General features: G+C 37.7%; 1 protein-coding gene across 6 annotated transcripts in view; it reads right to left on the bottom strand.

The window, feature by feature from the left end:
* LOC136873986 (ankyrin repeat domain-containing protein 17) overlaps positions 1-24,282 on the bottom strand; it is a 918,230-nt gene that overhangs the window by 267,284 nt on the left and 626,664 nt on the right. For all 6 annotated transcript variants that reach the window (XM_067147404.2, XM_067147402.2, XM_068227616.1 and 3 more), the window contains one exon: positions 13,719-13,851. In XM_067147404.2, the coding sequence (XP_067003505.2) occupies positions 13,719-13,851 (133 nt within the window). The remainder of the gene's footprint in view (positions 1-13,718; positions 13,852-24,282) is intronic.

Below are 24,282 nucleotides of genomic sequence, written 5' to 3'. Positions count from 1 at the left end.
GAGGTTGGGATTTGTGAGGTTGTGTAATTATCAGTGTACATAATGGGAAGAAGAATTGAGACTTGTCATCACTGGAAGAAACATCCTAGTAAAGTGTTGGATAAAGTGAAAAAAATGCCATTTCTAACAGGAATAAGAATGTAAGTACTAGTTTAGAAGATCAAGTAGAGGGAGTTAAAATCCCCCCACCAAATATTGTGCCCAGGGAATGCGTAGTGTAATTCGGGCTAAGTGTCTGAAGAAAGTGTTTATGTCAAATAAAGAACTGGAGATTGCTGTAACATCAGCAATTGCTGAATTCAAGATGGGTTGTGAAGCAAATGAGAAACTAAAAGCTAGTGTTAGGGGTGTTAAAGTTAGCAGCTCAGAACAGAAAATTAGTGTAATGAGGGACAAGCGTAGAATTGACCACAGGGGTGTGTCTGGGCGACAAGGCTTCAAAACAGCCCAAAGGAAACTAAAACTCTCAAAACTTCTAGTGAGGCCAGGAAGAAGGCAGCAGAGGGTCCAATATATGGTGCTGGGGAGTTTTAAGTCAACTAGTTTCAGGTATTGGACTATTGTTCATCTCTAACATTTCAATATCTTTTTCCTCAGAATTTATTTTCTAGCACTTTTCAAGATTCAAAATGCTCCTCATGCCACAGTTTTCTATCAGTCTACTCGAAACTTTTAGGATAGTTTCAGATACAACATAATAACAAACTGATGTGCAAATTTTAAAATACATGCAATAGTTCAGTGGCAATCTAGTTTTTTTCTCAAAATGATCATCATAAAATATATTTAAAAAGTTAAGCCTATGTGAAATAATTTGTTCCTTTCATTGTAATTAAAATTTGTCAAAACCCACACATCACTTCTTTTATATTGGTCTTTTAAAACCAAGATTAAATTTTAAGCCAGATCTGTTGAGCCGTTTGGCATGAGGAGCATTTTATAAATACACTGAAAATTGTTAAAAATATTGATAAATTTATGAATATCTCAAAAACTGTTACTGATAGAAACTTGAACCTTTGTATGTTGTATCATACTGATACTGACATTAAATGATCAAAATTCTAAGGCAATAGGATGAAAACTGTAGATTTTAGGATTTTCACAGATGCATTGCCTTTTAGACATTGTTCATCATAGTGGAGTTAGGCTGGTAACGGGAGCTTTCAGTACTAGCCCCATTCCCAGCCTACTCACTGAAGCGGGAGTTCCATCTTTACGAATAAAAAGGCAGCAGTTACTCCTCACATACGCTGCCAAAATTCAGGAAATGCCACTACATCGGTTAAAAAGACGAAGAGATAGAATCCAAAATATTGCTAAATATAGAACCGTAAGTAAGTAAGTAAGTAAGTAAGTAAGTAAGTAAGTAAGTAAGTAATATGTTTAGGGGCCGTATTTTTTGGTAATAGCGATAAGCACGAAATTTTTCATATCTTCTTTCTAGCCTTTATATGACCTTGTAGGTACTGTACCATAACGTATTTTAGCGAAATGAACTCGCAAAATATCGCGAAATCTGTTTATTACGCGAATCGCGCAAATAATCACGAAATATACCCCACTTGGTAAGAAAAATGCGAAATTGTAGCGGAAAAGATCTCCAATAAACGTTTAAATGCTCTTGAGAACTTGACTATAGTAGTTTCCTTCTCAGTTGATTGATAGCGCTGTATATTCTCTACACAAATGCACACAAAGCGATGAGCCCTGTGTATCGGAAGTAAGTGTATTCAGTTCCGCGATCTCTAAGGCAATCATTAAAAATCGATATCTGTTATCGATTACAGCAAATGGCGTTGTGGTCGTAGCAAGATCGGTTGTAGACACAGCAGTGCGCGTTATACTCTTTCGCATTGAAAGTTCGCCATTTAGGAACCTTTATCAGCAAATGTCCAGCATTTAAGTACAAAAATGCTGAAAACTAAAGTCACAACAGTTTTTCCGAGGGCCGAGGAATACAACAGTGAGGCGTTCTATGTATTTGATGCTGCAAGAAAGATTCTAATGTGTTAGTACTGTAACGTTCGCATTACGTGAAAACGAAGAGATGCGTGTGATAAATACTGTAGAGAATCAGAAACGCACAAAAAGAAGAAGAATGAAGCAAATGAACATAATTTTATGCGGCAAATAGCTGAATCTGTGGATCAGCGGTAGAGTGTCGGCCTCCGGAACCCAAGACAGCGGGTTCAAACCCGGCAGAGGTAGTCGGATTTTTGAAGGGCGGAAAAAAGTCCATTCGACACTCCATGTCGTACGATGTCAGCATGTAAAAGATCTCTGGTGACACATTTGGTGTTTACCCGACAAAATTAATTAAATCTCAGCCATAGACGCCCAAGAGAGTTTCGGTGTACTCGGTCTGCCATCTAGTGGGGGCCTAGAGTAAAACGGAACGTCGAAATTGACAAGCAGACAGCCAGATGGCGTCAAATTGAAATGTCTGCACACGGTAGCTGAGGCCATACGATTATTATTATTATTATTATTAGCGGCAAATAACAATCGGCGATACTTTACACATCGCAAAGGAGTTGAAAAGTGATAGAGAGCAATTTGTAATAGACACAACAAAAGCATTCATGCAAGCCAGCATTTCTATAGAAAAATTGGATAATCCTGGCATGAAGACATGGATGAATATAAAAGGGAAGATAAATAATACCGACTTTATTATAAAATATGATGATATTAGTAGGCCTATTCTAAATAAATCGCACCGAGCTCGATAGCTGCAGTCGCTTAAGTGGAGGCAGTATCCAGTAATCGGGAGATAGTGGGTTTGAGCCCCACTATCGGCAGCCCCGAAGATGGTTTTCCGTGGTTTCCCATTTTCACACCAGGCAAATGCCGGGGTTTTAAGGCCACGGCCGCTTCCTTCCAATTCCTAGGTCTTTCCTATCCCATCGTCGCTGTAAGACCTATCTGTAAGTAAGTAAAAATAACCACCTAATCGATACTTTATTATTGCCTCAGGCGAAATTGAATAAAATTAAAACTTACAGGACATGTTTCGACCACTTAGTGGTCCTCTTCAGCTGTATAAATAAAGAACTGGAAAGAAAAAAACATAATGACAATTAGCACAAATAAAAGTTCTTTGGAGATTCCTTTGATAAAAATGGAGGTCATCAGAATAGGACATCTTGCCTCTCGTTCTTGTTTGGAAAAGATGTTTAATCTGCGCTGTCTAGAGGGTCTGTCTTTGAGCGCGACCTGGTGAAGTAACGATGTGATACAGTTTGACAGTTCACGGTAAGCTCTGTATCACATCGTTACTTCACCAGGTCGCGCTCGAAGACAGACCCTCTAGACAGTGCAGAATAAACATCTTTTCCAAACAAGAACGAGAGGCAAGATGTCCTATTCTGATGACCTCCATTTTTATCAAAGGAATCTCCAAAGAACTTTTATTTGTGCTAATTGTCATTATGTTTTTTTCTTTCCAGTTCTTTATTTATACAGCTGAAGAGGACCACTAAGTGGTCGAAACATGTCCTGTAAGTTTTAATTTTATTCAATTTTGCCTGAGGCAATAATAAAGTATCAATTAGGTGGTTATTTATACTTACTTCTTGATTAAACATCGATCCGGTCATGAAATGGACAACTTGTAAGACCTATCTGTGTCGGTGCGACATAAAACAAAGAGCAAATAAATAAATAAATAAATAAATAAATAAATCGTAATAATTTGTAATAAATTGTAATAATGTTATTGTTTTTACGTCCCACTAACTACTTTTACGGTTTTCGGAGATGCCGAGATGTCGGAATGTTGTCCCACAGGAGGTTTTTACGCGCCAATAAAACTAGTAACACGAGGCTGACGTATTTAAGCACCGGACTGAGCCAGGATTGTACCTACCAACTTGGGCTCAGAAAGCCAACGCCTTAACCGTCTGAGTTACTCATCCCCGGCCGGGCAGCACCAGCATATCCATGAATATCTTCCAGGGATATATGGCTTTGCAAAATGCAGTGAAAGCACGTCTGATAGAAGAGAAGAAAGAAGACATTGGTAGTGAAGTCTTAGGAGGATTTGCACCAAGTGTTCGCAAGTTTTATGGTTTCCGACGTCTAATGTGGTCAGCGAAAGGGGCTGCTTCATTTACAAAAACATACTTTCTGACTGTCGCACAACTCTGAATCCTGATAATGTTGAAACTATGCATAGTTTTATTTTACTTTGGAGACAAGTCATTCAAAATGTTAAAACATGTAGAACCAAACGAAACCCCACGGCACTTAACTCCCTGAAAGGACCTTGGCCTGCCCTGTGACTGTTGCTCAGCCTGAAGGCCTGCAGATTACGAGGGGTCATGTGGCCAGCACGACGCATCCTCTCGGCCATTATTCTGGGCTTTCGAGACCGGGGCCGATATCTCACCGTCAATAGCTCCTCAGTTCTAATCAAGTAGGCTGAGTGGACCTCGAACCAGCCCTCAGGTCGAGAAAAAATCCCTGACCTGGCCGGGAATCGAACCTGGGGCCTCCTGGCGAGGAGGCAGGCACGCTACCCCTACACCACGGGACCGGAAAAAACGTGTAGGCTACGTATAAATTCCTAACTTCCGCCTAACTTCATTTTCAGGTTTCAGTGATTTATACAGGCCTACCGGTATTTATTTCTACAACATTTTGTATATTTGGTTGTTCTAAGGTTTAATAACAATTTAATACATTACACGTATTCACTTTAAAATCCTTAATCACAAAATTAGTTAGATTTACCCCATACCATAAGGAATATTTCACAAGAAACATCGATCAGTATGACAATTTATTTCACGAAATACCTACCGAAATAGTGTTAGTTTTAAAACCGAAATCAACAGTTTTATTTCACCAAAAAATAAGGCCCTTAAATATGTTTTATTTATCCTGGCAAAGTTAGGGATATACTCCCTTTCTTACACTTAACCAGTCTTAACCTTAACAGAACATACAAAAAGCAAGACTGAGATGGTTTGGACATGTAAAAAGAATGGGATAGGAATGGGTAGCAAGAAGGGAATTAGAAAGAGAAGTTAAGGGAAAGAGACCAGTTGGAACACCGAGAAGAAGGTGGATGGATCAGATCTGGAAGGACATTAGAGAAGCTGGATTGGATGTGGCGGAAATAATGGATCAGGAAAAGTGGAAGGACAGAAAGGAGTGGAGGAGGCTTGTTAACCACACCCGGGCGACTGGAATGGGACATTGATGATGATTATGATGATGATGATGATGACAGAAGTATTCTCTTACAGCAAGAATTCGTAGTGGCAAAAACTTTCTTTGCTACAACAGAATGTCTTTACACGCAATTTTTTGTAACAGAAACAAGAAAAACAAAAACGACACTAAAATCTGTAAAAAAAACGAACAGTTAGTTAAATACTTCATTGTTTTCACAGATGAATTCCATACTGCAGCTTGCACGTTAGTCATTTTCTAATTCTGATAGTATGTGAGCCCGCATGTTCAATTTCATTCTTAAAAATTAATAATTGTATCACTCCTGAGGTTTGTGTGGCAAACATTTCATTTTTATTCCTCAAACAGCATCACTTTAACCCAACCTCAACATGCATTTTTCATGCAAACATACTTCAGACCCCAGTGGAGTAATGATCACATTTTCGCTAAAAATTCATGCGGGAGCAGCCTTTCATAAATTTAATCAGATGGGAAATTAGGTATATAAACTATCCTCTGAAACCATCCATGCCCACTCCTGTAATCTTAGGAGTATCACATTCTTACTTTATTTCAGTACCTAGTAAAATTACAAGATCGTTTACTTTAGCCTTTATTTTTAAGGAGTTAGTAACTGCTATCGACCAATTTATATACGCACTTATTGTGAAAACAATTTCTTCCCTTTAGTTTGAACTTGCATGTTGGTTTGGAGTCAACAGTTTATGGGTGATGACTGATAGTATGTAATATAATCGGTGTGATGTATAAACATCGATGACGCAAAACTTATTGCGCGCTGAATTATTCATAATAATGGAAGAAAGAGTGAAAGGATTCTCGTAATCGAAGTACATTAGAAGCCTGTTATAGCGAGAATTCATAACGGCAAACAATTTACTCGCTATAATGAACTGTCGTTATATCCGACAATTATAAAAATCAGGAAAACCCCCACACACATTAAAAAAGGAATGAAACGGCAATCAGTTTGTTCAAAACTTGAGTTTTTACAGATGATATCCACACTACAGCTTACTTGTTTGTTACTTTTCCAAATCTGATACTATGTTAAAGGGTATTTTCATTCTGCAAACATTATAGTATCACTCCAAAGGCGTCTGTGGCAACGTCACAGTTTTCTTCTTCAAACAGTGCCACCTAACTTAATCGTATATGCAACATGAAAACACATTTCAAGCACACGCAGGGAAATGATAACCTCCGCACTACAAATTAACACGGGAACAGCCATTCCGAAATTTAATTAAATGCAAGTAAATATAAACTATTCTCTGAAGTCAGTGATGTACTCAGCCATATCTTGAGAGTAGCACATTCTTACTTAATTACAGTATATAACATTAAAATTAAGCGATCGTTTACTTCAGCCTCTATTTCTAATGAGTTACCACCTGCCGTCCCAACCATGTTATTTACGCATTTATTATGAAAAAAAGTTACCCTCTTTCACTTTGAATTTTATTTTAGAGAACAGCAGTTAACAGATATTATTATTAATTGACTCTTACATCGCCCTGTATGGATCAACAGCACACACACAGGAAAAGTTTATGTCCAGCTGAATGAAACCATGAGGACAGTGTCTGGCACACTCAAATCTACACCACTTAAATGGCTGCCAGTATTAACTAACATCCATCCTCCTAACCTTTGAAGGCTAACTGCTCTGAAGAAGGAATGGTTAAAATGTACTGCAAATACACTCTTGCCAATTCATCAGGACTGCAACCTTCAGAAGCATGGAAGATTAAAATCTCGAGATCCATCAAGGCAACTAGGAAAGAGGCTGGCTGAATCACAGTACAACATGAATAATGCCTGGAGGGAAGAGTGGGCGGCTTCAAACACTGACCAGCTAGGGTTGATATCTGACCCTGTAGGAAACTGGCTGGGTTCAACTTGCCAAGAAGAATCTGGGCTTCGTTGAATAGGGTGCGGACCAGTCTTGGAAGATGCAACTTCTGACTCAACAAGTGGGGAAAAATTTCCAGCCGTCATTGCGACTGTGGTGACGTGGCTCAGACAGTCCACCATATTGTAAGGATGTGCCCACTTCGGAGTTTCTAGGGAGGATACCACGAACTTCATGCGGCAAGTGAAGAGGCAGTGAATTGGCTAAATTCTCTGGACATTAAATTACAAGTTAATTACCATCCATTGATCCTTTATCCAATTGTTGTTCTATCTACTTTAAGTGTGTATATATATATATATATATATATATATATATATATATATCGTATTTACTCGCATATTAGACCCCTTTTTTTCCCCACTTTTACAGCCAAAAATAATAAAGGGGGGTTCAATATGCGATAATCAAAATTTTGTGCAGCGAACACATGACTTCTAGGTTATAAAGAGCTATAAATTGTACGTGTAAGCATTCTGTACTATTATTTAACAAACTTAGAATGTATTTAAGTTATACTGGCTATTTTTGTCAGAAGGCAGTGTTTCTAAACGTAAAAAGAAAAAAAAAATGGTGAACACGAATTTTAGGCCTACGGTACGTATACAAGTCCGTTTTAGTTACTCATATCACGTCATTCGATACATCTCATTAATTCCTCTACTGAGGTTGACGTGAGGAAGGGCATACGGCCGTAAAAACTCGCTATGAAGATTCATCTCACTTCATACTCGATCCCGTAAAAGAAAGAGATAAGGGTATCGGGTTATCATATAATTAAATATTGATACAAAAGAACTTAATGGCCAGTCATTTGTCTCTGTCAGTTCAGCAGTAGGCCTACCACACAGTAAACCTGATCACTGCTTTCATTTGAATTATAGCCTTGCGCCAACTTTCCTGCCTTGCTGCCGGCGTGTTGCCATTCTAAATGACGTCATCTTCACTGCTATCTCTCGTCAGTCGCATCAGCCATGCTTCACTGTTCATTCTCTTCGAGCCATGCACTGCAATCAAGACCATGCGAGGTCCCGTCTTTTTGAACCTTTTAAAAATAATTTTGTCCCCGACTATAGAGTCTAGACAGTGTAAATCTATTCCCAGATGGTCTCTGATATTCCCAGTTGGTGTATATGAAGCAGAAGCCCGTCTTTCCGAATAAAGCCGTACTGTAGAAGGCATGCCAAACCATCGGCTGATAACTAACTAGCGTATGTTACGCGTTGTACTTCTGATTGTAATACATAGTAACGGGAAACATTATTTTGATAACTGCGGCTGTTGAAACTAAGAGCATTATTTTTGAGTATATTTCATGCTTGTTCTCTACATTTATCACATTAGGATTTGCGTAAACAGCTGTCCATGAGATAAGACAGACCATGTTGTTTAGGTTAGGTATATTATTGCCCTGATAGTGCCAAAAGTTCGACGGAAAAAATAAAAATAAATAACAGAAAATATACCGCATTTATGGGTATCTACAGGTGTGGCGGTAATGAGTTTTATTATCATGATGTTTAATTTTGTACGTTTGTTGTCTCTTTTTTTAATTAACACATACACTAGTATGTTTTGTTCGGCGTCTCCGAAAATCGTTTAAAGTACGTCGGGACATAAAATTATTATTATTATTATTATTATTATTATTATTTGTTAGGTACGTTGGCAAGTAAAATGATCATCTGAATTGGATAGCTTTTATCTTTTTTTAAACTTACTTCTCTCCAAATATATACCTATAATGGCCCGAGTTACGAGAGATTAAACGACCACTTTGTTAATGATGTTGCCTGGTGTATAAATAGCAACAACCACGAATGTTTCTCAACTAAATTAAACTTGTTTCCTCACCCCGAGGTGATACAGCTCTTTTTAGACACGCCTAGTGGAGGGGAGTTACAGGTACCACTTTTACCGCATATCAACCTTCCTGCCATTCGTAAATCTCTAGCAGTACGGTACCGGGAATCGAAGTCAGACCCCCGAAAACAGCAACTAATTGTGCTAGCCATTACGCTGGCGGACATTATTAAGATGCAATAAGACTTGTACCCGCTTCGAAGCGGAATCGTCATCGTTGGTCTGAGGCACGATATTGCGGTCACACAGTGTACTCGTAGTTTTTCCCCATTTGAAGAGCCAGAATTTGCATCTTCCATGATTTGTCCTGATTCTGTTTAAAGATGTCCATTCCTTTCTCGGTAAGTTGAAACCAGGCGGAGCTCTGCATGGATTATTGATTAAACCCAGGTGGTCGGGGTTTGATGAGTTCCATTCTTCACGCCAGGCTTGATCAGATTCGAAATGTGAGTTGATGAGCTTCTCACCAAGCTTCCTTGACGAGTTCCTGGATTTCAACCTCTGTCGAGTCTGAAGTTTGCATTCCTGGTGTAAGGGAAATTGAGGATCACTGCGACATTTCTGCCATTCTTTGAGCAGAGCTGCTTCTCTTAGTATGTGAGGGGGATGGATGTTGGATGAAACTGGCAGCCATTTCAGAGGTGTTGATTTGATGGTGCCTGATACTGTTCTCATTGTGTCATTCAGATGGACACCAACTTTTACAGTATGTGCACTGTTAAGCCATACAGGGCAGCAGTATTCTGCAACTGGGTAGACTGCAACTGATGTTCGCAGAACTGTTGCGTTTGCTCCCCAGTCAGTTCCACTGAGCTTGTGCAAGATGTTATTCCTCGTTTTTAGCTTTGCAGCAGTATTTAAGAGGTGCTGTTTATATGACAGTTTCCGGTCTATTGTGACGCCCAGATATTTTGGACAAGGATTATATTTTAGTTGCTGGCCTTTGAATACCATTTGGGGTACATAGTTGGCTATTCGACTATCTAAGTGAAAGCAGCTCACTTCAGTTTTGTTCAGGTTAGGTTTAAGTCTACAGGTGTTGAAATATTTGTTCAAGTTGTGGATATCCTTGGCGAGTGCAGTTTCTGCTGTTTTAAAATCATTGGACTGGGCGGTCAGAGCTATGTCATCTGCATAGTATACATGAACTTCCGAGAGATAGTTAATGGAAGATCTACAGTCTAGATGCTAAAAAGTAATGGAGCGAGAACTGATCCTTGTGATAGACCATTTAGTACGTAAGGTTTGCTTACATTGCCATTTACATGTACTTCGAATACTAGATTGCATAATATGTTGTTGAGAAGTGTCGCGAGGGTTTTACAAGGAATAATCTTTAAGAAAACCTATATACACCTGATTTAGAAAAAGGACTACTTTTATTTATTGATGAAGAGTTGTGTAGGATCTCTGTGCTTCTATTGTTAGTACGAAAGGCTATTTTAACGTTGTGTTTTTTTAAGAACGTTAGTGACGTCGTAAATTTCTTTATTGAAGGTAAATGTGGAAAACGTGGCAGTGCTAGTATTGTCTTTTATTAGGGTGGTTTTTGGGCGGAGTCTGAATTTATTGATTATTCTTTCAATAAAGGATTCATTATATCCATTAAATTTTGCTATAGAGCGAATGGTGTTCAATTCTTTATTTAAGTTTTTTCTTGACATCGGAATTTTGAATGCTCGGTCTACTAAGCTATTATATGTAGCCGCTTTGTGTGTTTGGGGGTGTAGTGAGTCATTTCTTATAGTAGTGGCCGTTTGAGTGGGCTTTCTATAGATACTATATGTGAACGAAGAGGGGTGCCTATTGATTGTTAGGTCTAGGAAGTTGATGGAGTTGTTTATCTCTGATTCTAAGGTAAATTTAATGTCATGATCAATGGTATTAAGGTTTTTGAGGGTGGATGGCACGTCTATGGAGCGTTCATCTAGGATTATAAATGTGTCATCTACGTACCTAGCCCAGAATGGGATATTAGCAAATTTGATGTTATTGTTGATGGCGGTGTGCTTTAGGAAATCAAGGTAGATCTCTGCTAAAATTCCTGAGGCTGGTGAACCCATAGCCAAACCATCTTGTTTGTAAATGATCTTATCGAATGTGAAATAGTTATTGTTAATTAGTAATCTTAATATGGTCATAAAGTCTTGAACTTCTAGTTTACTTAGTTGATTGTTAGCGAGCAAGTTCTTTTCGATGATCGGGAATAATGAGTTGGTTTTTATACTGGGATACATGTTGACAGTGCATTGAATGATATGGTTGAAGCTTGAAACTATTTAGTTTGTTCACTAATTCTACAGTGTTCCTGATGGATTTATTTGATGAGAATTTATAATGTTTATTAAGAAATTGTTGGATAAATTGAGATAATTCATATAAGGGGCTTGGTCTGTAGTTTATTATGGGTCGAATAGGGACACCGGTTTTGTGGATTTTGGGTAGTGCTTTAGCTGTTGGTAGGCCTGGGTACATAGTAATTAACTTTTGTTTTTCTTGCTCAGTGAGGAGAAAAGATGTGCTCTTTAGAATTTGTTTCAATTGCCTTTGAATTGATTGTGTTGGGTCCTTCTTAACTATCGAAAAGGAGTCATTATCTAAGAAATTTTTGGTTTTTTGAATGTAATCTGTTTTATCCATAATGACTGTTGTGTTGCCTTTGTCGGCCTTTGTAATGATGAGTTGGTTGTCTTTGACTTTCTTGCCAAGAATGCAAAAGTTCTTACCTAGGGCAAACAGGACGCAGCTTTAAAATCAGGTATGCAGAACATGTCAATGCCATAAAACACAACCGTTTTTCCACGGTCGGCCTACATATAAAAGAATTTAAGCACAACTTTACTGAAATAAATCAAGATCTTGAGGTATTAGATATTCTAAACAAAGGTTCTTTCCTAAACGTCACTGAAAACCTCTATATTCATTTAGACCAATATTTCAATCCCAACCTAAACTTAAATGATATCTCAGAGAAACCAAAGATCCTATTCGACTTTCTCATTGAATTTTTCAAAAACATGAATATCCCGAAAAACAGATCTGTCTTTCACATTATGCATAATACTTTGTCACGCCACACACTTTCACCACATCACCCTCCATATTTCCCCTCCTTCCACTCCTCCTCCCCTACCGCTCCTTCCCTCTCCCCTCCTAATCCAACAATGGCCGCTCCCCAGACCTAAACTATCCAACACGCCCTGTTCCTCTTCATCTCGCGCCATAGCTTTACCGCCTTATGTCCCGCAATAAACATCATAGAAACCTGCCCCCACCCTACATGTAACGCTGCAACAATACACCACAAATACTGGCACAGTCAACCTCCAAACTCTCAGAAAACGTATTCCTTAATACCAATTTTATATTCTTGTCGAGCTGAATACCGGACCTGTGAAGATTACCAGATTATTTTGTGCATCTACAGAAGGGTGGTGTTAATGAAGCTACGTAATATAGAGAGAGGCTTTCAAAGGTGATTAAATGAAGAAGTTATATCATGTTCAAGATCATGCTTTGACGTCTCTGCACAGTATTTAAAATACAATTTACCGTTGGTCTTTATAGCTATTGTTGAGAGTGAAGGAGATTTTCCTGTTGTGTATGTTTATCAGGAACTCAAGGGAGACTTCATTAGTTAGTCCGAACATAAAGAAAATGATGAACTCTTCTCAGAAGAACTCTTAAGGTTTCACCTTACTTTTTCCTGCCTGCTGGCTCTTCAGAAGTGTGTACGCGTGCGTTTTGTATTCAGGAATCATTCAAGCCAAATATTTTCGCACTGCAAGATGTGTGGTTAAGGTTATTTTTAATATGTATAACTTTTGCTTTCTCAACGATTCATTTGTTTCTATATTTGTCCCTGTTTTTATCTCCTTGCAAGATGTGTATTGTTTAATATAACGCCTTGTGTAATACAAATGTCTACATGCTAGCCTATTTCCCACATTTTGGCTGAAGATGATGCCAAACAGCATCGAAACTAGTTCCAATTGTAAATATATGTTGTAAACAAACTATAACAATTTTGTATTGAAAAGGTGGACCCTTTTAAGTTTCCTATCTTCCATTCTCAGTTCAATACGGACAAAAAATGAAATTCTTAGATTTAAATTATTAGATGTATTACATTAAGGCTGAAGATAGCCAGCCAAGGCCGAAACTAGTCCTCAGTTTAGTAATGTAATTCAATAATATTGCATATTGTAGTACTGAAAAAGGTGGACCATTAAGACATTAATTATTTGCAGATCCTGTTTTCAATTTCTGGAAACCTCACTTCTCGTCTGCGAAATGCACAGTGGTTACTGCTTGTCCATTCAAGATGAGCCTTCTTTTTTCCCAATGACGAACAGAACTCTTATCCTCATTGTACTTTCTTCCCGCTACGCGATTAATGGGGAGTTTTTCTTTAGCCATAATGACCAATTACGAGAACTCACACTGGCCATCTAAAACATTTTATATTACTTCCACTGAAGCTGTGTAAATAACACGATGTGTGTGCAGCACGCTTCTCGGTTTTGGCAGGAACAGATTTGCCAATAATATGGGCCAATAAAATAGGAGCTTCCAGATTTCTGTAAGTCAGGAATACTGTACCAACCCTGAAGCAAATAATACCTGCAATATATGGGGATTCATCGTGTTTATTCGGTACTTTAAATGGAACTAGACTCGAAAGCTCTAGGACTCGAACCATAATCCACGTTAACATCAATAAATTACAGCTTACCTTTCTATTATCTTGTGAATCAATGTCAGCACCTGCATTATACAGTAACTCAACAACATTTAGATGACCTCCGTTCGCAGCCAGCCAGAGTGGTGAATTCCCCTTCTTGTTCTTAACTTCCACTTGTGCTCCCCTACAAATAAAAGAAGACACTTCTAAGATAACACTATTCAGTGTATGATGCACCACATATTTACATAAAATAATATACATAGATATATTACAGAAGACAACAAAACACTTAGTTTACAATTCAGGGTCAAATGCTTCCATCCAAAAAGTTTCTCTATGAATGACTCCATGAAGGTCTTGCAGAGAACTAGGAAACAAACACAAATGGGCATTCCTCCATTATGTGTCTGATGGTCTTTAAGTCTATCCCACAGGCACATCGAGCAGACTTTATCCAGCCCCATTTGTCGGGAGGCAGCAGATCTTCTAGCACCAGAAGTGGTTCTGTTGAGTTTAGTCCAGTTAAGGAAAAAACCAGGTGGTTTGATTGTAGGATCTTTTAAGGTTTACTATGCTGCTGGAAGGTGATCTTGACCACTCTTCTATCTGGGTGGTGTTGATATTGGATGAAAGTTCCTTGGCTGTTTTCCAAGCTGGTTTGCAAGACTTCAATCTTGAGAGAAGCCATTCGGTGTCCTGCCGAATGGGGGGGGAGCTAGGTTGTTGCATACTCTGGACCATAAACAGACCACTGCTTGTTGCCTTCTGGTATTATATGACTCACAGACCATCAGAGACGCATCATGAGGATACATAATCCAGTTTGCTGTTAATGATTTTTAAAACCGTGATATTAAAGTAGGGGTGTAGGTTTTTGTTTTTAAATTTGTTTTATGTTGCACTGACACAGATTGGTCTTAAGGCGATGAGAAAATGGGAAACTTCAGGGCTGCTGACAATGGGGTTCAAACCCACTATCTCCTGAATACAAGCTGATAGCTACATGACCCAAACTGCGTGGTCACTTGTTCGGTGATATCAAAGTTCACACAGAAACATGGTGAAAACACAATTTCACTTTGCTCCATGTAAACTTGGATATATGGAGGGTATAGTCCATCAACAACAGTCAGTCTAATTGACAGCTAGGTAAGCCAAGTGTCAGAACAGCCGTACAGTATCAAGGAGATTTTAAAATCCATACTCTGGACTAAAAATGAATATGGTCTTGTTGTCCTCTACTGTTATGTGGTGCAATCAACAGATGGTGGTACAGGATTACTTCATGTTTGAAGCAAATCACTTACAGTTCTATTATGTTCTTCCTGGACAATACCCACTAATGCAGCTGTACTCTTGACTATGAAATTACTGGAAGTAGTTCTATTGATTCTAGGGAAGTGGATACTTTAGTCTATTTATAGTGATTAGAGCGATTAAAGTGCGAGTTTAAGTATTGTGAGTGGTGATGTCCCAACAAATTGAAACAAAACAACAGGAAGTACTATCTGCGAAACTTTGTGATACTTCGGCTCCCTAGTGCTGAATAGGTAGATCTCGGTTATCTTCGAGATTCATATTGGCAACCTCTGACAGAAAAAATATGAATCTATTATGCATCGCCGTTAGGCATCTGGCGATATAATTGCAACACTTTAAATATTGTTGTTATTTACACAGCAAAGTCAAAATATACGTTCCGGTGAAAATGAGTGAGGAAAATCGAAGTACATCACAGGATCAACCTAGAACTCCTACACGGAAACGATGGTTTAGAAAATTCATATCCATCGATCATACTGTCGATTCTATTGAGATTTCATTTCCATTCTGATGGCAGTATACCGGAACCGCTGTAGCTCCTTCACTGCTGCTCCACCCCCGTAAAACGAAGTGTCACCAAACGTTTCGCAGATAGTAGATTAGTGGAAAAGGGAAACTGCTAGTCTGTTGACTGATATTCCATAAAAAGTATGATTGACTGGAATTCTAGGGGTCAATTCCATTTTTGGTAACACGTGTCAAAAATTGTTCTGAAGATTATGGATGAAGGCTTTCAGCAAAGCGTGTACAAATATGAAAATGGTTGTTAAAACTTGGTGATGCTGTCTAGAATTACTAGCTTGGAATCAAGGTCACACGATGCAACTGTCAATGAAATAAAGGCTTTTTTAAAAACTATATATTCTGATGTCGCATGTGAAGAAAGAATCTTTAGTCCTATAGTATGCAATTATCTTCATACTGGTCAGTATTGATACAATTAAAATAGACATAAGGATTCCACCTAATCATAACATATTTATATGTGACTATATATATCACATTGTGGGACTAGTTTGAATCATATAATGATCATCTTCAGCCACTTATAACTAAAAACTGACAAAGCATTAGACTCTGTATGTATACATGATCATGAGTTGTGTTGTAATGTTTGATGTCTCTTAAAAAGTAAAATTTGCGTCAGTGACGTTACTATAGGTGTAAATTCTTAAAATTATTTCTAATGACATTCACATTAGATAAAATAGTATATTGATGAATGTCAAATTCATCCCCTTTAATTAAATGAGCCTGTGGAAAGTGCATCTATGAGAATTTCAGCATTCAGATGATCATGAACTGTCACATGAGTACTATCAGTTGAAACCCATAAATCGGGTAGTAAGATGATGCTGAGGAGAAATTGGCAGTTTTTTCAAATCAATTGCACTTCTATCGTTTTCCAGAAGTTTGAAAACGAGGTGTGGTTAGTTTACATTTGCAGAACCTCATAGTCGTATATGAATTTGTAAATTGTGCCAGTATGGGTTGTTCAAGATAGCATCTAAAAAGGAACGTAAAGAAAAAACCTAATGGGGCTTGTGAAGAAATGTTTGACAAATGTGTGAGTAATACGTTTTCATGGGACTCACCTCCGGTAGCACTGTCACTCCTGATTGTAAACAGGCTAAAACTCAATAGACAGCTTATGAGTGTATGTGAGGAGAAAGGTAAAGGAAGGGGAAGTGAGGAGAATGTTCTTCTAAGGTCTGGAGATGCAATGGGGTGGGTGATTGTTGGAGGGATATATAGGTATCTATATGTTCGTGGGGTTTGGAAATCTTATTCATTTTGTATTTGTTATATATTGGAATGATGTCAAACTATCAAACCAATTAACCTTAATCAAATAAGACGAAAAGGCTAAATTAGGATCTTGGCATGGAGAGCTGTATTAAATAAGTCTATGGACTGATGATCTGAACATCACACATAAAAATTAAAACTCACCTTGAACACTATTTTATAAATTGAGAATACTCACATGTTAAGGAGTCAAGACAGTACAATCACGTGCATAACAAATGATAGCTCCACAATACAAGCCCTATCTTATGGCGATCAAGAATCTTAACTTTCAGTATTATTTCATAAAAGGAAAAAACAGAGAAAAACAAATTCAGCAAAATTTTGCACAAAAATAAAATAGCTTTCAGCCCTCATGGTGCAATATATTGCATACTTCTAAATGCACAGAAGATTTGAACTATTAAGGGAACCTCAAGGCTTCTATTATGTAGTTTTTAATAATAGTTACTTACAATAATACATGCTGTATAGAAAAGCCAGTACATTACGAACAGCTTATACGTTTTAAGCTGTATTTAAAATGTAAAATACAAGGTAGTACATGAATTTCTTATTCTTCTGTTTTGATGGCCTGTCTAGATCACTTCAGTCAACCATTTTTGGGTCATCTTCTTCATTAAAGTTTTCTTTTCAAATTGCCTCATCTGTAAATACCGTTTTCATTGTATGTCTATTATTGGTTTAAATCTTATTTTTAAGTTTTCCAGTTTCTTTAAATTTTCTGTTTTGTTTTGCTAATTGTCCCAAGTTATTTTTAGTTCTTTCATATCCTCTCTAATCTTCTTAATCCCTCCTGCTTGTTGCTTCGGATTCCAGAGTTCCCCTACAATTTTTTGTGGTAAGCTCATTTCTCGTGTCCTCATAATACGACAGAAAGATATCTCTTCCTTCATATAGTACCTGTGATGGGCTCCAGTTCTTTGTACACCACTTCATTAGGCACTAACCACCACTGTCCAGCTTTTTATTGATGCACGTTCTAGCTATTCTTCTCTCTGCTTTAGGATTTTGTCAATTCTGTTTCTCTCAGTGACTTTAAAGAGTTTTGCTTCTGTACATCATCTCCAGTTGAACCACCATCTTGTAACGTTTTAATTTTGTTTTTATCAATAGGAATTTTTTTATTTTCTGCAGACTACATTAATTTTCAGCTTTTTATCATTTTATTAGTTCTTTCTTGCCATGCAAGTTTCTTATCCAAGTTATATGTTATAATTTTTCCTTTGTATTTAAACTGTTTCATTATTTTTACTTTCCTCCTATTTACTGTTATGTGGCTTGTAGACTGATTTCTTGCTTCTTGAATGTTATTAGCTAGTAATTCTATGTTGTCTGCAAATTCCAAGCAATTAAAGTTTAGTTGGTCTTTCTTGGTTCCGATCTTAATGTTCTTGGGATTTTCCTTGTACCATTCCCTCATCACTAGAGCCCGGAATATACGTCATTACTAGGGCCCAGATTTCCATGCAAATGCATGTTTTTAAATAAACTGGTTACAGTTCTCAAAATATTCATTTTATGGCTTACCGATTCCAAATAACTGTTTTTTTCCCCCCTGAATGTTTGCATGTCAGTCCTTTTCAGGAGAAAATTCATGCATAATGCATATTTTGAAGATTTTGGATTTAATAGAGAATATTTGGACGTTTAACATCACATAATGTGACTTTTCTTCTGACTTGTGCGCATATATAATGTTAACTTGCATGATAATGCCTTTTATCAATGTTGGTGTGCAGAATTTGGGACCATTTTTCCAATATATGCAATATGTCTATTACTGAGAGATGGAGAGAATGTATTCCTGGCATGCTGTGTTACAACCAAAGGTAGTACATACGGTAGAGGTCGTATAATCCAATTAACCTAGCATTTTCTTATCTGTTGCTTGAGTGAAAATTGACATAAGCCGGATGTCCCCACGTATATCTCTGTAATTCTTAGGAACAAGGTGTCCCAGTTATACACTGCTATAAATTGAACCTTAAAATGCGCATTACTAAATGACAGCTCATTTTTTGTCTATGTTACACGAACAAAACAAAACTTGTATTGCACTTCTGTGACATTGCGTTAATGAGAAAGCATCTTACAAACGTTGCTTTTGTACTGAATCCTCTTCCGTTGTTATCCTGGAATTTCCAACCCGGAACTCGCACTCATGTCTTTATTATCGCAGCAAGCAATTGAAGACATCATAATCTGCGATCACTGTACGGAGAAGTAGCTGTGACAGCTAGAGATAAGCTGAACAAAGTGATCCGTACAAATCCTGCCTGAATTTGTCAAGCTCATAAAAGACTTATTGTGGTGAAAATGCAAAGACGTAAAATATGAACTCACTTCGTCCCATATGTCTTCATTTAAGTATGCTCGTCACTTCTTGTGACGTAGAAAGGTCATTTTCTGTGCTTAAGAATGTGCTGACAAACAGATGACCTTAAAGACAGTTTGGAGAAATTATGGTAGTTGCTGTACAATGCTTCGAAAAGAACTGAATTTTGATAGTGCATATTTTCCAAGTTTATTGTGCATGATTTCCCATATGATCGTGTATGAATGCACGCATATTTTTAGATTTGATTGTGCATGGGAATCCAGGCTCTAGTAATTACATATTCTGTTCCCATACATGCAGCTACAAGAAAAGCAAAAATGCTGGCAAATCACACTAAAAGGGCCATTATTCCAGAAGTTTAAAGTTTTTACACATTTCAATGCATAATAAATATTTTGATAAATATTACGAATTTTAAATATTTTGAAGCATATAGTGCATTTGAAAGAAAACACAGTCCTTTTATCACTAATTTTACATCGATGTATATTTTTCAATTAAATGCTTAAAATTAGTTTTTAAAGCCTGTACGTCTCTAACATCTAAAAATAATTTAATAACCTAAAGTTACGTATTCTGTCAAAGAATCGCATCCCTTAGTTAAGTTATGGTTTGTACATCCCTTAAGTAGTAATGGTACAGTTTGAAGGGTGGGTCAATGACATATCACTGCTGCTACAGAGAAAGACACAAAGTGAAAGTTATCCTGCGATTGGGATGACTGCTTGGCAAAAACAACCTGCGAAAGAAAATACCAGCTCAAACCATATTCTGAATCACAGTTAGTGAATTGGTATGGCACCAGTCACATCCAAAGTAGCGTTAATGTTAAAAGATTGGGCTTCAATTCATGAAGCCTTTACAACTCACAGTAAAATCGTGCTATGCAGAGTGTGTGACAAACGTACTGGGTGCCCCATGAAGTCACAATTAGAACAGCATTTAAAAAACTGATCATGTGAGAAATAAAACAAAATGTTCTCCGTCAAAGAAACAAGTTCGTCTTACACAAGGGGCGCTGGAACCTTCTTTGTCTTTTACCAGTGAATTTAATAAAGATTTGTGCATGGCAATGGTCACTGCAAACATACCATGGTATAAACTTGGAGTGCCAAAGTGACAAGGATTCCTATGCAAATACAGCAAGTTCAAAATTCCAGATGAATAGACACTCAGGAAAAACGATATGAACTCCTGCTACATTGACACGATGGGAAAGATTAGAGCTGAACTTGGCAATTCATAAGAATTGCCATTGATGAGGCTCCGTGTAAGTCTTATTTAATTTACGGCAAACCACTGGAACAAACAAATCATGCTACAGTTTCGCGATACATCAACAATGGACTTAAAGAGCTAGGGATTAAAGAAAAAAAGTGTTGGTGCTCTACTCAGATGCTGCATCCCACATGTGCATTGGCACTGCCAGTGGCTCTAAGTAGCCTATGCAGTGGCCTTCATTGTATGCACCAGCCAGCAACTTGGTAGGTGTGCTAGGTACCAACTGATGAGCTCAACCTAGCACACGGGGGCGTAACGCTGGCAACCAGGAATGAGTTAGCTGGAAAATTTATGATGTCCAATAACGGACCATTTATATTGGTAATATAAATTTACTCATTTGGGACAAATATTTCGGATTCCCTATGGGAATCAACATCTATATCATACAATCCCAATCTCGACCAGTCGGATTACCATCTGTTCGGTCCACTTTAAAATGCTCTAAGAGACCGTTGAATCAGCTCCAATCAACAGGTGAAGGAAGCGGTGCATACATGGCTTGCTGCGCAACCAAAAACCGTTTTTGCAGAGCGTATCAGAAAGCTTGTGAAATGATGGACCATGTGCATTGAAAAGCAGGGTGACACTGTTGAAAAATGGTATCAATAAAAAGTGTGTACTCTTTTTTAATAAATTATAAAAATTAATTGCAGATACTTATTGACTTGCCCTTATACATATATTCTTGGCTCTACTCCTCACACATTCTAGAGCACAACTGAACAGTAATGGCGATAAACCATCTCCCTGTCTCAATTCTGCTTGAATCTTAAATGGCTGAGATATTTCTCCTCTGAATTTTACTTTGGATTAGGTGTATGGTAGGGTTAATTTTATCATTTTTAATAATTTGGGATGAAGTTCAAAATTTTAGAGTATCGTCATCATTGAGATATGTCGTTACAATCATAGGCTTTTTTTGAAGTCTACAAAGGTAGCAACTTCTTGTTTTTGCCTTCTTTTGTAAGGTGATTATCTGTTCTGGGCAGCTTCTCCAGGGCCTAAATTCTCCTTCTTCCAGCTCAGGTTGATCTTTATAATGATAGTATAGAATTCTTGACATGACTGTATAATCTGGAAGGGAAATTCCTCTATAGTTGTCTTGATTTGATTTTTCTCCTTTTTTTTGTGTAATGGATGTATGGTAGCTGTAGTCCAATATTCTGATAGTTCTTTGTTCCAGATTTTCACTATGTATTGGTGTTATGATATTTTCACTGGTTCTGCCGCACATTTCCAAAGTTCTGCACTGGAGGTGATTTCTATGCAACTGAAATTGAAAAGTTTGTTGACCATTCCGAGAAATGTTTACAGTCTCTTGGGGATTATGTGAAAAAGTGAACTTACATTGTATGTTGTCAGAGCTGTGTTGTTTATGTGTAGGTGGTTTCATAAATGGCCATAACTTGGAAGTGTAACTTACTTTTTGATTCACCCTCGTATTTTGTAGTAATCGAGTTTGTTTTTTCCGCTTTTTGTTTGTATTATTAGAAGTATAGGTTTTTGGTACTGGTGTTTAACCCTAATTATTTTTAGGGTTATCTTTCTTTGTTTTGTGAGTTTCAAGTGTGATTATTCCAATTTTTGACAGATACCTTAACCAGGCTTGGTGTCTATCTTCCACTGTTTTATTACGTACATCATTCCACCAGTGGTGTTCTTTCCTTGGATTTATTGGGGTTATATGCACAGCTATTTGTTTCAATTGGAAAATTATTTCCCCTAGATCAATCATTCCCAAACCGTGGCCCGCGGACCCCTAGGAGGCCGCAACTATAATCCAACGGATTGGCAATAATAATGTAAGTTTTATTTGAAGAGTGATATTTTATTGTACACACACAATTTATAGACCATTATACTAAATGTAGTAAATATGTCTTCACTGTTCTGTAAATTATGTACACAGCGTATGTAACTTTTAACTTGGCCAACAGATGGTACAAGTTGGCAGTGGACAAAGAAGTGCTACCAGGCAGTGCAAGTTACAGTAAAACCTCCTTAATTCGAAGCCGTTGGGACTCAAAAATCGGACTTCGAATTACGTGATTTCGAATTAACCGCCAATTCGCAATTCAGAAGTACCAACCCTTACCGCGTTACGAAATATTCTAAGGCCCGTTACTCATGCAGTTAACCTTGATTCACAGTTTATACCTTTCAAATGCCAAGAAAAAAGAACTATTCCCAAAATCTATCCAAAAAGGTGCATTTACAGTATTCAAATAATGCACTTGCATATCTCACTGGCAAATATAACCTCACGCAACGAAAGAAAGAAAAAAAAGCCCGATTCAAAGACTAGGAGAAATCTATGCTGGCTCCCATGTGCAAGTGCTTTATTCATTGGAGTACTATACTGTATGCATTTTAGATGCCTTGTATTTACACAGAAAGTACCCGATGCCCTTAAAATCAAACTTTCCTATGACTCTATCCTTGTACGATTTCCAGCCATGGCACTTCTCTTGTACTTCAGAAATGTAAACACTTGCCGTGTCACAAAGTATTCTAAGACCCATTAATACATGCAATCACCTCGATTCACAGTTTAAACCTTTCCAATGCCATGGAAAAACTATTTCCGAAATGTATCCAACAAGGTGCATTTACAATGTTCAAATAATGCACTGGGATAAATCACTGACGAACATAACCTCACGCAACGAAAGATAAAAAATCACACAATTCAAAGAAGAGGATAAATTATGCTGGTTCCCCTGTGCAAATGCATTATTTTCTGGACATCTGTACTGTCTGCATTTTTAGAGGCTTTGTACTGGGACCGAAAGTGCCTGACGCCATTAAAACATTGTAGCTTATCGATCTTTTCTATGACAAGGGGATAAAGTTCCTTGCTTCCGTGTGCATTGCAACGCACTACATACCGGTACTACAATGACCCCCATCCTCGACGTTTGTACGATTCCCTGGCTGGCACTTTCTCCTTTAAAACCTAAGACCGTTTGGGCTCGCATTAAAATAAAGCAATGCAGTTTCATCGGCAATGATAGTATTGTTCGGTGCCTACGAATTTATTGTATGAGCCACGCTTTTTCGTCAACTGTCGGCATCGCCAGTGTTCACACATTCTGTTTTCCCGCACACTGCTTGCTGCGTGATATTACGGCGTTCCTTAAAAGGTTGAATACAAAAGAATTCAGATTTCATTCAACTTGGCAAACATGAAGTGCACTGTAGACCCACCGAAGTGAGTAAGTGCGGAAAGCCACCCCTCCACGATCCGAAACACGCGTTCTATTATGACGCGGATAAATTTTGAGTTGAAATTACTCTGTAACATACTATTGTTTTAAAATGTAAAGGCGGTTTCGAATTAAAAGTCTGAATTTCGGTAATGGGGCAGACATTGTACTTCGTATTACGAATTATCCGTATTTCGAATTAAACAATTTAAATAAAATGCAAAACTGTATCTCATGTTTCCGGGAACGAGAGCTTCTTTGAATTACGAGGGATTTTGAATTAACCGATTTTGAATTATCGAGGTTCTACTGTATTTAATTGCGAGACACTTGGAATTGGTAGTACCTGCACTCAGACTATATCTTCTGCCTCTGGTTGAGAAAATATTGTGGGTCAGAAAACCCTTCTTTGAAAATGAACATTGAATTCTTCCCTTGAGGAAGATGAATTAACGTAAGTATCTTGGCAGAGAGAAAGTGAAAAAATAAATCTTAGTATGATATGGGTAGAGGATCTGATGGAGTGACATGTTTAGCTCCAGGAAGTTCCATTAATGTATCAGAACTCCAAGTCTCTGATCAACGTTTGGGTCCATGGCATTTGTTATACACCCTACAATTTCTAGAAAGGAAATACAGAGAGCAATGC

Source organism: Anabrus simplex, chromosome 5, assembly GCF_040414725.1.
Source record: "Anabrus simplex isolate iqAnaSimp1 chromosome 5, ASM4041472v1, whole genome shotgun sequence".
In the NCBI taxonomy this organism is placed as follows: domain Eukaryota; kingdom Metazoa; phylum Arthropoda; class Insecta; order Orthoptera; family Tettigoniidae; genus Anabrus; species Anabrus simplex.
The sequence above is the reverse complement of the archived record's forward strand: the minus strand, read 5'-3'. Positions and strand labels throughout refer to the sequence as shown.